This window comes from Blennius ocellaris (assembly GCF_963422515.1).
Source record: "Blennius ocellaris genome assembly, chromosome: 12".
NCBI classification, from domain to species: domain Eukaryota; kingdom Metazoa; phylum Chordata; class Actinopteri; order Blenniiformes; family Blenniidae; genus Blennius; species Blennius ocellaris.
This window is the reverse complement of record NC_137661.1, coordinates 2,736,749-2,751,831: the sequence shown is the minus strand read 5'-3', so window position 1 is coordinate 2,751,831 and position 15,083 is coordinate 2,736,749. Positions and strand designations below refer to the sequence as shown.

The 15,083-nt window shown below is 46.2% G+C and overlaps 1 protein-coding gene across 1 annotated transcript in view; it reads left to right on the top strand.

Annotated features, from left to right (window-relative positions):
• The window catches only part of tgfbr3 (transforming growth factor, beta receptor III), a 101,444-nt gene that overhangs the window by 44,025 nt on the left and 42,336 nt on the right, over positions 1–15,083 (top strand). Inside the window, exon 4 of the mRNA XM_080506128.1 lies at positions 11,480–11,617. Within this exon, the coding sequence (XP_080362254.1) occupies positions 11,480–11,617 (138 nt within the window). The remainder of the gene's footprint in view (positions 1–11,479; positions 11,618–15,083) is intronic.

Here is a 15,083-nt window from a genome sequence, read left to right as displayed (position 1 = left end):
GTCTGCCATTTTCCTTTAGTTTAAACATTTATAAACTGACCGGGACAATTCTAATCAATTATTCACAATGTCACGCCCAGAGCCAAGTTAATCGAATCAGCTAGCACGCTAACCATGTAGATATGTAATATTAGCTCTGTGGGTTTTCTGATGAAACTATTTGACTTTATCTTCTTCAAATTTTACTTCATTAATAATTTGTGTATAGACGCTCGTATAGACGCTCGCGCTGTTCTCTGCATACTAGAGTGTATCGAGGGAACAAGCTAGCTGTGTGCCACATACACACTCCATCTCGCGACTAATGAGAGAATCCGTCACACTTCACTCATGTGTTGCATGAAGCATCGCCAGTGTGTGAGCCCCTAAATTCTATTGCATGCAGCATGTAGCATGTAGCATGTAGCATGTAGCGTGTAGCATGTAGCATGTAGCATGGCTCGAGGTAGAATCCTCCTGGATCACTGAGCAGTGAAACCAATGAGCAGCATGGAGGTAATTCTGCTCGTCCAAATGTCTCTGGTGACTAAAGATGGTGGTGTTTTATGAATTAGCTTTTGCTTTAATATTTTTGGCAGAACATAATTTACAGTCTGTATTATTAGTCGTTCTCGTTCTCTCGTCTCCCTGCCGTGTTGGACCTGATAGGGGTGTCGGTGCATTCAAAGTGAATGGGTTCTAATGTATTGAACATATGTGATGAAACGTTTTGAGCTAAAATAATCTTAAGATCTGACATCGTTACCTCTGTGCTATTAGGTGGAATGTCATCGTAATGATCAAATCAAATCAAATCAATCTTTATTTATACAGCACTTTGTATACATTGAAGTCACACAAAGGGCTTTAAGAAGAATTAAAAACAGCGCAAAGATAAAATAGATAAATAAAAAGCAGATGAACACACATGCAGACACACACCACAAGACATGCCTGGTGATATGGAGACATGGAGGACACCGAGGACTAAGGTGATCTGGAGACATGGAGGACACCGAGGACTAAGGTGATATGGAGACATGGAGGACACCGAGGACTAAGGTGATATGGAGACATGGAGGACACCGAGGACTAAGGTGATATGGAGACATGGAGGACACTGAGGACTAAGGTGATATGGAGACATGGAGGACACCGAGGACTAAGGTGATATGGAGACATGGAGGACACTGAGGACTAAGGTGATATGAAGACATGGAGGACACCGAGGACAAAGGTGATATGAAGACATGGAGGACACTGAGGACTAAGGTGATATGGAGACATGGAGGACACCGAGGACTAAGGTGATATGGAGACATGGAGGACACCGAGGACTAAGGTGATATGGAGACATGGAGGACACTGAGGACTAAGGTGATATGGAGACATGGAGGACACCGAGGACTAAGGTGATATGGAGACATGGAGGACACCGAGGACTAAGGTGATATGGAGACATGGAGGACACCGAGGACTAAGGTGATATGGAGACATGGAGGACACCGAGGACTAAGGTGATATGGAGACATGGAGGACACTGAGGACTAAGGTGATATGGAGACATGGAGGACACCGAGGACTAAGGTGATATGGAGACATGGAGGACACCGAGGACTAAGGTGATATGGAGACATGGAGGACACCGAGGACTAAGGTGATATGGAGACATGGAGGACACTGAGGACTAAGGTGATATGGAGACATGGAGGACACCGAGGACTAAGGTGATATGAAGACATGGAGGACACCGAGGACTAAGGTGATATGAAGACATGGAGGACACCGAGGACTAAGGTGATATGGAGACATGGAGGACACTGAGGACTAAGCTGAGGAAAGGGACACATTTTGTGTCTTCCACACTGGGGGCGGCATGATTGAAGTCATTTGTGAGAACACAACTTCCAGAGTTGTCCAATCAGTCAGTTTTCTGTTTTGGAGCTGATACTTGTGTTCAAATGTCTTTTATTACCTGTGTAACCCATCAATTTATCAAATCACCACGCTACTAAAATGAATGAGCAAAGATTTCACTCCAATAAAAAACTTCTTTTTTCTTTTTTCTTAACAGACTTCCTTTTTTGCCTTTTCTTTCTAGTGATAGGAACAAAACAAGATTGTGGTTCATTGACCGGTCATAGCAGTGATGTATTTGATTAGAAGATTCAATTCAATGCTTAGAAGAAAGAAAACCTCCCGAACGAAATCAGCAAAACCAGAGACTCCACGGTATTTTAGCAGGAATTCCGGTGTTCAGGTTGTCATGCATTAGTTAGACGGTAATCTTTGCCCGCCCCCTTCCATCTCCACGCAGTGTTGTTCTCCTCAGCATTCTGCCCTATCACTTGAAGATCGCTATCCAGGCCCTCGCCTCTCTTTGACGTCTGTGCAGATTTGTTTCTTCTCTGTTCTTCAGCCTGCCGTTCAGCAGACTGATCACAATCACAGCCTGAGCGGCTCCAGGTAGCACCCCGTGGTGCTCACAATATGTGGGTGGCACTGATAAGAGTGGTCAACAGGTTGTCCTCGTCTGCCTCCCCTCTGTCAGCGAGCTCCTGGGCTCCTGGGCTCCTGGGCTCTGGGCTCCTGGGCCCCCGGGCTCCTGGGCTCCTGGGCTCCGGGATCCCTCTGCAGGCCCTCAGTGATCCAGAAACAACCAAGATCCAGACAGACAAGACAGATGTGTGCAGGCTATCAGATAGAGGAGTGTGATTGGTCCCAGCCAGCTCTTGGCTGACTTCTCAGCCCTTCATGTTTTTCCGACTCCACGGTTCAGTTGTCATCACAATCTGGTCGCATTTCCTTCGTTGTTCTTTCATAATAATCTTTGACTTCATTCTGTTTGAGCCCATAAGGGTTCCTCCAGTTCCAGAAGAGTTCAGTGAAATGTAAATAGAAAAAAAAAAGTGAATTATCCTGCAATGGAACTACTGTAGGGACAACATTACAAGTTTTTAAACCCCAAACCTTTGAAACATTAGGAAACTTGGTGTTTGGCACTCTGTAGCCTGAGCTCATGTCTTTACCATGTGCCGGTTTTGGGAAACTTTAAAGTCCAGTTGTAGATGAGAAACTGAAAGGTTTACACAATCAGCTTGGGGTTTCTTTTATGTCTCTCTTCTTGCTGTAGTGAATCAGAAATGTTTTCTGTGGCTGAGTGGCCTGGATGTGAACCAGACGAGGCTGTGCTGCAGGAGCATATGTGCGGGTTTTAGTTTGTCGTCCTTTTGATGAAATAAGAAAGGCCTTCCTTGAATTGATGTATGTTGGATGGTATGGGCGGATGTGCGCTTGCCGGACACGTCATCACCGATGCCATCTAATGGAACCCACTGCAGCAGCTCTGCCAGACTGTCAGTTGAGTTCAGGTTGAGCTTGTGCAGCTGATGTGCATCACAGTGAAAGACCTTCCTCATGTGCTTCCCCTCTGACTGCGTTGATATCCGCCAGGGAGTGTATCCTCCTTATTGTTTTGTGCAAATGCAAGTCACCCATGCTACTAATGCACCCTCATTCCATCACGGATGCTGGCTTTTCAATGTTGCACTGATAAGTATTTACCTTTATGTTCATCCTGAGCATGCATGAGTTCCTTGGCGAGGTCAAAGGCTGTAGAGAAGTGAGGTTGTGTTCCGAGGTGGACGAGTTTCCACTGTGGGTCCCAGAGCAAGCCCCTGTCATATAAAGTACTTCTCTACGACTTCAGCAGGCGCCAAAACACATGTTAGGTGCAAGTGGGAGCAATTTTGTGGTGGAAATTGGAGATGAGGGATCGAACTCACAACAACTCTACCAACTCAGCTTTTGGTCTCCGTCTTCGTCTTCTTCGTCCTCGTTGGTCTCCGTCTTCTTCGTCCTCGTTGTTCTTCGTCCTCGTTGTTCTTCGTCCTCGTTGTTCTTTGTCCTCGTTCTTCTTCATCTTCTTCTTGATCCACATGATGGCCGACACTACACAGTCCTTTTTTTTTGTTAAGCTGATAATTACGTGCTGGTAGGGAGAGTGTGCTCCCAGATTAGTCTTGTGCTTCGTCTAATTAAAGGATGTTTTGGGATTTTCCGACTCAGCAGGGCTCATCAGGCACTTAATTAGCTCTGTCAATAAAGGAAACTCCCTTTTCCTGCAGGGTTGCTGAGCTGCACTGATACTGCTTCACCGGACTGTAAGATTGGCTGCTGTTTATGCTGTCTTCACTTATGAACACATCGCGCTCATTAACTTGCATTGGATGTTTCTCCCCCCAAAAATGCAACAACATGCATGAGACATGGCCATCAAATGGCTCATTATACCACCACGGCTATTTCACGTTAGAAAGCTCTCATACTGGATTCCCCTTTGTTCTTTTTCGGTTGAAGTTAATCTTCTTCTTTTTTTTTTTAAGCTGATTTAGGGGCTTGAGATTTGAGGCTTAATTGTTTTTCCTCTTGACCGGTCCACATTGTTTACACACGCTACCAGTGCTAATGGCCTGCCCGTGACCAGGCCCTGCTCCAGCTGTCGTCCCTTGTGTGGGGTTGGTTTCAGTAACGCGATCGGCCCAGACAAGCCCCCCCCATCCATGGATCGCTGGCAAATGCCCCTTAACTGTAATGGATTCCCGCCCCCTCTACCCCCACAAAGTCCCTGTGCCAGCCTCGTGATAATCAATCAGTCTCGCACCCTGCAGGGTTCTGTGAAGGTATAGCTGTTATCCACCAAGGACAAACTCACCGCCACTTGATCCTCGCTAATCCACAAGAGTTGCTTTGACGCCTTGCGCTGCTGCGCTGACGTCTCCTTCACTTCCCTGCCAGCCTCCTCCTGGACCCCCACACCCCAGGCCCCGTGGGCAGAGATGCACAGCAGCTGTCTGTTGAGCCCTGTTAGAAAAGAAAAAGCTTTAACTTTTTCCACACTTTTCACTGCCTCTTGGCACTTCCTCTTCCCCGAGCCGTGTTTATGCCTGTGTTTGTAGGTGACTCACGTCTTCTGGAAGGGTTTCTGTCTGGGTTTGTGGATTTTTCATCTTTTACAGCTCTCTCTCTCTCTCTCTCTCTCTCTGGCTTGTCCTCATCCTTCATCTGCCTCCTTCCTCCGTCTCTCCTAGCTCTGGCCTTCCAAGCCAAGCCAGGTATGATCATATCTTGGTTGTTGTTATTCTCGCAGGGATGATGCGTTCGCTTTTTCCAGTGTCTGGACTTGGAAGAGTTGGGGAGCAAATGTGCAATAAAAAAAAAAGAAAAGAAAAAAGAAAAACAGAGCACAGTCTCTCATCTGTTTACTTGGATCATCGTGCAGATTGCTCTCTCGATAAGTGTTTAGTAATTTCTTCCATTATCTTGTCTCGGGGAGACGTTTTAATGGTCTTTGTAGCACTTCCAGGGCCCACGACACTAAACACTCCTGCAGGCCTTACATCTGCTGAGGACTGGTAATTAAGGTTTGATGTTTTCTATTGGCTCTGCTCGTACTTGCTTCTCCCGCCGAATGACTTCATGTATCTGTTGGAATATTTTAGTTTATTTATTTATTTTTTACTGGGTAGACTACATATCTACTGCTGTAAATGTTAGCCTAGCATTTAATGTCATCTGTTAGCAATGGTAGATTCTATCTGTAAATCAAATCAAATCAATCTTTATTTATACAGCACTTTGTATACATTGAAGTAACACAATGTGTTTTACCAAGAATTAAAAACAGTGCAAAGATAAAATAGATAAATAAAAAGCAGATGAACACACTGCACCCGACCCCTACGGCAGCCTCTGTAGGTGGTGGGCCCACAGGAGGATGAGGAGGAGGGGCCCGCGTCGTCCCTTCGGGCTGAGCCCGGCCAAGTCCCGCGGGCAAGAACCCGGCCACCAGGCGCTCGCGTGCGAGCCTCCACCCCGGGCCTGGCTCCAGGGTGAGGCTCCAGGGTGAGGCTCCAGGGTGAGGCTCCAGGGTGAGGCTCCAGGGTGAGGCCCCGGCTGCGCCAAACCGGGCGACGTCACTGCTCTACTCTGATGTGTGTTCATAGGGGTGTGTTGAACTGCTTTTGGTCTGACCCGTCACCTCGGACCTGTTTGCCTTGGGAGACCCTACTGGGGGGGCAAGCCCCCCGGCAACATAGCTCCGAGGGTCATTCCGGTGCTCAAACTCCCCCACCACGATAAGGTTGCAGTTCAAGGGGGAGTATGGAGTCCGGGGTCCCTTGTTGAGGGCTGTTCGGTCTTTGTATTCCCGGAGTAGGAGTCTGGTTCGCATTGCCGGCAGTAAGTCGGACCTGTTCCCAGTGCACGTTGGCCTCCGGCAGGGGTGTCCTTTATCACCGGTTCTGTTACCTATATGGACAGAATTTGGGTGATACACTTGGGCCGGGGGGGGGGGGGTCCAGTTTGGGGACCACAGGATCTCATCTCTGCTATTTGCGGATGATGTGGTTCTGTTGGCTCCATCAAACCTGGACCTTCAGCGTGCACTGACACGGTTCGCAGCCGAGTGTGAAGCAGCTGGGATGAAGATCAGCACCTCTAAATCAGAGGCCATGGTTCTCCACCAGAACAAGGTGTCTTGCCCCCTCCAGGTCGGTGGAGTGCCCTTGTCACAGGTGGAGGAGTTCAAGTATCTTGGGGTCTTGTTCACGAGTGGGGGAATATGGAGCGTGAGATCGACAGGCGGATCGGTGCAGCGTCTGCAGTTATGCAGACGTTGTATCGGTCCGTCGTGGTGAAGAAGGAGCTGAGCCAAAAGACGAAGCTCTCGATTTACCGGTCGATCTTCGTTCCTACCCTCACCTCTGGTCATGAACTATGGGTCATGACCGAAAGAACCAGATCCCGGATACAAGCGGCTGAAATGAGCTTCCTCCGTAGGGTGGCTGGGCGTCACCCTTAGAGATAGGGTGAGGGGCTCAGTCACCCTTAGAGATAGGGTGAGGAGCTCAGTCACCCTTAGAGATAGGGTAAGGAGCTCAGTCACCCTTAGAGATAGGGTGAGGAGCTCAGTCACAGTTAGAGATAGGGGGAGGAGCTCAGTCACCCTTAGAGATAGGGTGAGGAGCTCAGTTGCCCTTAGAGATAGGGGGAGGAGCTCAGTCACCCTTAGAGATAGAGGGAGGAGCTCAGTCACCCTTAGAGATAGGGGGAGGAGCTCAGTCGCCCTTAGAGATAGGGGGAGGAGCTCAGTCACCCTTAGAGATAGGGGGAGGAGCTCAGTCACCCTTAGAGATAGGGTGAGGAGCTCAGTCACCCTTAGAGATAGGGGGAGGAGCTCAGTCACCCTTAGAGATAGGGTGAGGAGCTCAGTCACCCTTAGAGATAGGGTGAGGAGCTCAGTCACCAGGGAGGAGCTCGGAGTAGAGCCGCTGCTCCTCCACATCGAGAGGAGCCAGATGAGGAGGCTCGGGCATCTATTTCGGATGCCCCCCGGACGCCTCCCTAGGGAGGTGTTCCATCATGTCCCTCCGGTAGGAGGCCTCAGGACAGACCCAGGACACACTGGAGGGACTATGTCTCTCTATTGCCTGGGAACACCTTGGGGTGCCACCAGAAGAGCTGGAGGAAGAGTCTGGGGTGAGGGAAGTCTGGGCAACTCTGCTCAGACTGCTGCCTCCGGGACCCGGCCTGGATAAGCGGTGGACGATGGATGGATGAACACACACATAAGTGAAGACATGCCTAGTGATATGAAGACATGGAGGACACTGAGGACTAAGGTGATATGAAGACATGGAGGACACTGAGGACTAAGGTGATATGAAGACATGGAGGACACTGAGGACTAAGGTGTCTAAAGGGACATATTTTGGGCCGTCCACACTGGAGGTGGTACAGCCTCTAACCACAGGGGGCTGAACCAGCCTCCCCGGGGGTCTTGGTCCTCGTTTGAGGGACAATTAAAAGGCCGGTGCCGGAGGACCTCAGGGCCCGCGAGGGTTGATAGGGTAGAAGCAGGTCAGATAAATAAGAGGGTGCAAAACCATTAAGACACTTAAAAACTAGTAAAAGAACCTTAAAATGGACCCTGAAGCGAACGAGGAGCCAATGAGTGATTTTAAAATCTACTCATCTGGTCTTCATCAGATGATGAAGGAGGTGCTCGGCGGCACCATGCCTCTCTTATGGCCGATTCATGCCATAGAAGAAGGTGTGGACACTCCGGGGTTTTGATGAACAAATGACGTCATTTTCTTCGGCCAGGTTCTTTCAGAAGAAATTTGGCTCAGCTGTGCCAACCATCCAAGTTCTGTAGTGTGTTCTGCAAACTCTTGTGTGATTGGCCATATTCCTGTGATAGTCCACACGAGGGTTCAGCGGTTTGTGTTTCCACACTGCCGTGTTCCAGCTTTCTATGGAATGTATCAGTCACAGTTCAGCATGTAGCCTCGCTACTGTGTGAGCCCTGATGCTCATTAGCATGTAGCATGGATCGCATCACTCAAAGCTGTCGGCTCCTGCGGTTAAAACCTGCAGTTTAAACCGGACCAACGTCGCACTCGGACACAGAGCGAGGGGGCGTGGCCTGCTGTGAGGGGGCGTGGTCTGTGAGTTCAACAGCTTCCTTTCGAAATATGCACTGTCCTGACAAAGAATTCTTTGGGAGCTGGCCGACGTCAGCAGCCTTCTACTTCTTATGGGAGAATGCAGGGATGTTTACACGACAACAAACACATCATTTTTGCATTTTCGTTTCATAAAACATTTGTGTTTACACAGCAACGTTTTGAAAATGATGTCTGTGGACACGGAAATGGCAGAAACTGAAAACTGTGGTTTTCATGAGTGGGTGCTGTTGGTTGTTTTTGTATTGAAACCACATGCATATTTGCGTAAAACGCTACAAACATTAACAATGGGAATAGACAGACATTTGTATGGACAGACGAACAAGTTGGATTGTTGTTACGGCAACTGTCAACTATTAAACTACCAAGGCCCAGGAGAATAGGGACTGGGAGTCACGACACTCTGGAGGTTGTCGTTGTTGTTGTTGTTGTGGTCCATCTACTCACAAGAAGAGCTATTGGCTGCAGCTGTGGTGTGCATGAGCAGCAGCAGTGTTTCTGCCGTCCACACAGAGACAGTGTTTTCAAAAAGTTCCACCTCGGTCGCTGTTCTCACTTGACAATGTTGTTGTGTAAATGGGGCCTTTATAAAGGAGGGGCATGAAAAATATGAAACCATCATCTGATGATGAAAAATGAAAATGAAAAATAACATTTCTAGCAGGTGGTGCAGTTCTGCTGAACACATAATCAAGAATCACTTCACATGAAAACGAATATTTGTAGAAAAATGATGAATGTCGTCAGGCAGTCATTGAATAAATAACTGATTTTTCACTTTGCCAATCAGTAACATTAACATCCAAGACAAATCAATTCCCTGTTTACCTCAACAATCTCTGCAGCACCATAGCAGATTGTTTTAGGGTGTTCTCGTGACTCAACGCACCCTCTTGTGGTACAAAGTGGTATTCAAAGACGAGACAGGCTGGTTGACTGTTTGAGTCCCTGGTTGACTTTTTCATACATTTTTTGGAATTGTTAAGAATTTTGCTGCCTAAATATCTGAAGTATTGTAATTTCCAAGGCACAAACAAAACTCATTATTTCTAGACCTTTTTGAAAGGCAGTTTTTCATAGCACAGACAGGTTCGTACAGAAATGTCTGCATTGTACCAATACCTTAGGTATAATAGTTTTTGAAACATCAACTGGTAATTAACGTAAATTCAAATATCAAATTATTTTCTATTCCAAATTGAAAAGTTCTTGATCTACAACGAGTGTGCTGATGTGCCGAGTCGTCACATTTTTGTGCTTCAAATGTAAAAGAAAAAAACTGGCTCTTCAGCGTCGTTACTGTTTCATTGTAATTTTAGCTTTGACCAAAATGTTGTTTTGTTTCAATGAAGTAAAAAAAAAAAAAGAGTCATGTTGAAGAAATAAGAGCAATATTAGATGTGTCTAAAGTGCCCAAGCATTGTTTGTGGTTTTAGACGCTTCGATGAAAAGCTCATGGATGACGCAGAAACGGCGCGGAGGAAAAGTGCTTGTGGTTTCGATTGGAAGCCTCTCATGGTGAAAATACTCATCATGACCACATCTACACAAAGTTCACCTGCTTTTCATGGGGTTTGGGGATTGATGTGACAACAAGCCAATTCTTCAGGATGGAAGGTTGAAACGCGGGGTGGAGGTCATGTGATTAGTGTGGGAACACAGGGGGTAGTTTGAAGACGAGCCAACCCTCGAGCCACCACAAGCTCTGAGGGACAATCGGGAGTTTGACATGCTCTTGAGCAAGCTTTTGGTAAATAGTCATCGGTTTATAGAACGCAACTTGACCAGTAGAAGTCTTAACTGTGTATGCTACAAAATAGGGCGGTTCGATTATGGGAAAAATCATAATCACGATTATTTTGGGCAATATTGAAATCAGGATTATTTATATGATTATGTTTTTGATTTGATTCATGGTTATTTTTAAACTCACTGTTAAATATATAAAAATGTCTTGTAATCAAGTAGTAAAAAATAAACTGTTGTACTGCACTTAATCTTTTGAAAACAATAAATAAAGAACTTTAATACTAATATAAACTACAGTAAGGAATCCTGTTGCTTTACATTATATGTTGATACTTTGGCCGTCCTGTGAAACAGCTAAGCTCAGTACTTAATGCTAGTAGCCACCGTTAGCATGACTTAGCTTTAGAATGACACGTATCCTAAACCACTGGTGTAGCACGTTGTTATTATCGTCCTCAATATATGTTAGTTTACGGCAGGTATAACAACGGCGAGCACAAGTACGAAACCATACATTCATAACTTTTTCGGGAAATTTAAAAGTAGCAACTTACTGCTAAGTAGCTAGCGCCTGCGCGGTTGGGTTTACTGTGTCATCATTTCCTGTCTGACAGTGGAGGCTGCGCCGGACATGCCTGAGTGGCGGCGAACGAAAACATCACATAATCCGTTTTTCCTCGACAATATGAAGGTTGAGATAGTCTGGAGCCGAAATCGTAAACCACGATTAAAATGCGATTAATTGAGCAGCCCGACTACAAAACACATCCTGAAAACATGCAAGTTTACCTCAAGGTGGATTATCTGATTGAATGGCAGTCCGGTGATATTTTCATGCTGTAGAAATGGTGGAGACCCGCCACATACCCCCCCCCCCCCCCCCCCCACAATCTCTCTTAACAAAGGACTCCACTGTGTGAAAGTTCACATCCTGCTAAGGCTACATATCGAGCGCCTTTTAGGGAGAGAGAGCAGCCGGACGCCTTTGTGGCTTTATCAGCATAGCGAGTGCAGAACAACCACAAACGTCTGATAAAGAAGAACAATCTCAAGCCAAACAGAGCAACAGGAGCTCGGCTCTCCTCTCTCTGCTGAGACACAAGGAACTTTCTTTGGGGTTGTTTATGTAATGCATCTGTACCAAGCCGTTTTCTCGCAGTCATTTGATATTTGTTGTTATAGGGTTCCAATGACACCTTCTCTGTGTCTTGTTTCACCAGGTGGAGCTCCATCTCAAGCCCATCCAGTCCATGCTGTACCACCAGAAGCCCCTGGTCTTGGTGCTCAGCTCCCCCCAGCCGCTCATCTGGAATGTCAAGGCGGAGAACCTGGCGCTTCGCATCAAACATACCTTTCATGTGAGTCCAGCATCACTAAAGTCCTGAAAATCCTTCTTCCGAAAGCCGCGTGTTCATTTCCTCAGCGGGCTGAACGGCTGCTGCCGCTTCTGTTTGCCCTGTCCTGAAAGTCAAATAACTTTGAAGCGACGTGGGTTTGCAGAGGAGGCCCTTATGTGATCCAGCAGAGGTGATCTGGACGGCATGTGTGTGTGTGTGTGAGTGTGTGAGTACATAATGTACAGCAGGGAGCTCACACAAATGTGGATAAAGTGCATTCTTCTTTATTATTGTGGAGGAGAAATCTGATTTGCCAAATTGGAACATAAGAGCAGAACTGTGAAACTGCTCATTGGATTTATTTATTATTTTTTTTATTTATTGTTGGTTTTAGTGTGTCCACACTGTCTTGAGGAATCACCCATCAAAGAAGTGGTGACCTCTTTCTTTTATTATACGATGTACACTGTTAGAAAAACTGCTGACGTGAATATGTGGAGGTCATTTGATCCAGAGTTTGGAAGCAGTGACGCTGACGGACAATCACCTCAGCGTATACACTACATTGACAAAAGTATTTGCTCGGCTCTCCAAATCATTGAAATCAGTTGTTCCCATCACTTCCGTGGCCACAGGTGAATGAAGCAGCTCGGCATGAAGACCACTCCTACAAACATTGGTGACACAATGAGTTGCTCTCAGACGAGCACATAGATTTATTATTAAATATGATGCAAACCCAAAACTGCTGGTAACTCAAAGGCCCAACTAGTGAGAACAACATCAAGTGTTCGTTACATCTTTATTGTCCGACTCTTTAAGGAGGAGGGTGTAATCTATCCACTCAAATAATGACTTCTGGGTTTATCTTGCGGGGAGAGTGTTGCTAACGGGATTATGTTTTATAGAGTAAGTTACAGATAACTTCAGGGGAATCAGGCAGAGCACTGTGTACCAGTGCTGAAGATGGCTTCTACTGAAAACAGGAAGAAGGTTTGTTGTCGTCTTGTTTTAAAGATGTCGACCGTATTAGACTAGCCAGAGAGAGAGAGAGGAGAGGAGAGGAGAGGAGGTGAGGAGAGAGAGAGAGAGAGAGAGAGAGAGGAGAAGGAGAGAGAGAGAGAGAGGAGAGAGGAGGAGAGAGAGAGAGAGAGAGAGAGAGAGAGAGAGAGAGGAGAGAGAGAGAGAGAGAGAGAGAGAGAGAGAGAGAGAGAGAGAGAGAGAGAGAGAGAGAGAGAGAGAGAGAGAGAGAGAGAGAGAGAGAGAGAGAGAGTGGGGGCAGTAGGAGGAGGCAGTGTAATGGAGTCGTGTTGGAGCCACATCCCCTGGGGTGTCGTCCATATTTAGTAAAGGTATCGAGGGTCCTCTCTGGGAAACTTCAGCACAACAAAAAAAAAAAAAAGTCAATCCGGAGGGTCGTATGAGAAAATGCGGCTAAAACAGGATCCTGTCAAAACCGTCGTGGTTTGTTATAAGGAACCTCGACGTTGCTCTGAAAATGCATCTGTGCGTCTCTCTGCTCCCCTGAGGGAAGCTTTTTCAATCGAACGTCAACACCACCGCATCCTGCAAGAATGCAGCATCAGGTATACAAATTGTTTCCACATGTAGTTCAGAGTTTCCCGTCTGAGTTTTCCAACACAAAAAAAATTCCAAAATCCTCATGCTGGCTTATCAAGAAACACAGATTTTTACCAGAAGGAACTCTGTGTTCCAACTTTTCTGATCTCTGTATGTATTGATCTCCAGCAGACCTTGTGAGGTTTCCACACGTCGACTTTAATGGATCACCGTCACACCGGACAACAGCAGATAACTCCCGCAGCTTGTTGGGCTGAATTAGAGCGAGGACAACAAGCTGAAAGGTTATTTTGATTTGCATCGTGAGAAAAACAAGGACAGGAGAAGAAGGTTTGGAATCGACTCGCAACTTTTTTCTCAATGTTTGAACTTCAGTCTCTGCATTTCTGTTCTTTTCTACACATTTTATATCTTCTTTTGATGACATTAGTCCTAAAATGTCAATTTAGGCCTCTGCATTAAAACCTTGTTATTTATATATATTATATATAATATTTCTTATCCAGTTATTTTCTGTCCGGCTGCTGAAATGCAGCATAGACGTGTGAGGTGACACTTTCTGCTTCCTTTCCTTTGCATGGGACAGGTGAGCTGCATCACACACACACTTTACGTGTCACTCGTATAAACAGTTTGTGTGACACGGCTCCAGGTGGCATTTCTCAACACACTGAGTAATCACGAAACACTCATCGCATGAGCATTCCTTCCAACTTGCATATTCTAGTTTGTTCAAACAAGGTATTTACTGTCCATTGTGTTTTTTCTTCCATTGACCTTCTCAGTGTAAGTCCATCGCTGGTGTCAGCGTACTTAACATGAGTCAGTTTGATTGGTTTATTCAACAATATGGCAAAAAACCCACAACAAAACCTGTGACTAATAAATTGAAAAAGCAGAGCCCCTTTGAATGTTGTGCTGGTTTTTCACCCAATGTTCAAATAGCAAAAGTGGACCCAGTTTTAAAGTACCACATCTTTTTAATGTTTCATATTCTGTAAGCAATGACCTTAGACCTTTTCTTTGTGCAAATTTAAGCATCTCAAGTAAATTTAGAACATTTAGTACTCAACTTTCTCAATGCTTTGGCGTGTTCATATGTACGCAGTCAATTACTCTTGAATCGTGTGTCATTCTACATCGAGGACTTTCTCGTAAATTCATCATAAAGTTTGGACATTTATAAACACAAAGCTTTAAAGCCATTTCTTGAACCAATCAAAATGCTAGAGCAAATCCTGACATTAAAAGATGCACCACATGCAATATTTGTGACTTTAAAGCGCAATGAGACATTTACTTATTGCTTCCTGTGGTTAAACCCCAGAATAAAAGCAGTGTTTGTCCGTCAGAAGGATGCTGATGTGGCCAGTGACATGTGGCTCTCTGCGGAGAGCAGCAGGTCGCCATCACACGCTAACGTGTCCCGTTGTCAGCGGCGGCAGACAGAAAACAGCTGAGAAGCGTCATTAGGAGCCGTCACTTCACCTCTAATGATGTTGGACATGGACGCTTGTGCAGAGTGAGACGTTTTCACTTCTGCTCACCCTGAAATGGAAACGAGGCCAATGTGAACGCTGTTGAGGAAAGTGCACCTGTTCACTGAATAACCAAATAGGGTTTGTCTGACTGAAGGAAGTCTCTCTTTTGGAGACCAAATGTGAGTATCAGCTTTTCTTTCACTCCAGAGGTTTTCCGAGCGGTGAAGGCAGAAGCGCCTGCTCTCAGTCAAAGCTAATTACTCCGCCGTACGGCTCCGGGCCCCTGCAGGATTGGGTGTTAAGTATTTTGCTTTTGAGTGATGCCACTGTGGTCTGGCAGCTCTGAGCTGTCGCTGTGTTCCCCAGCAGCCCGACTTGTAGCACACGGCTGGAGCCTGGCGGAGTGCCAGACGCTGCCCCGCTTC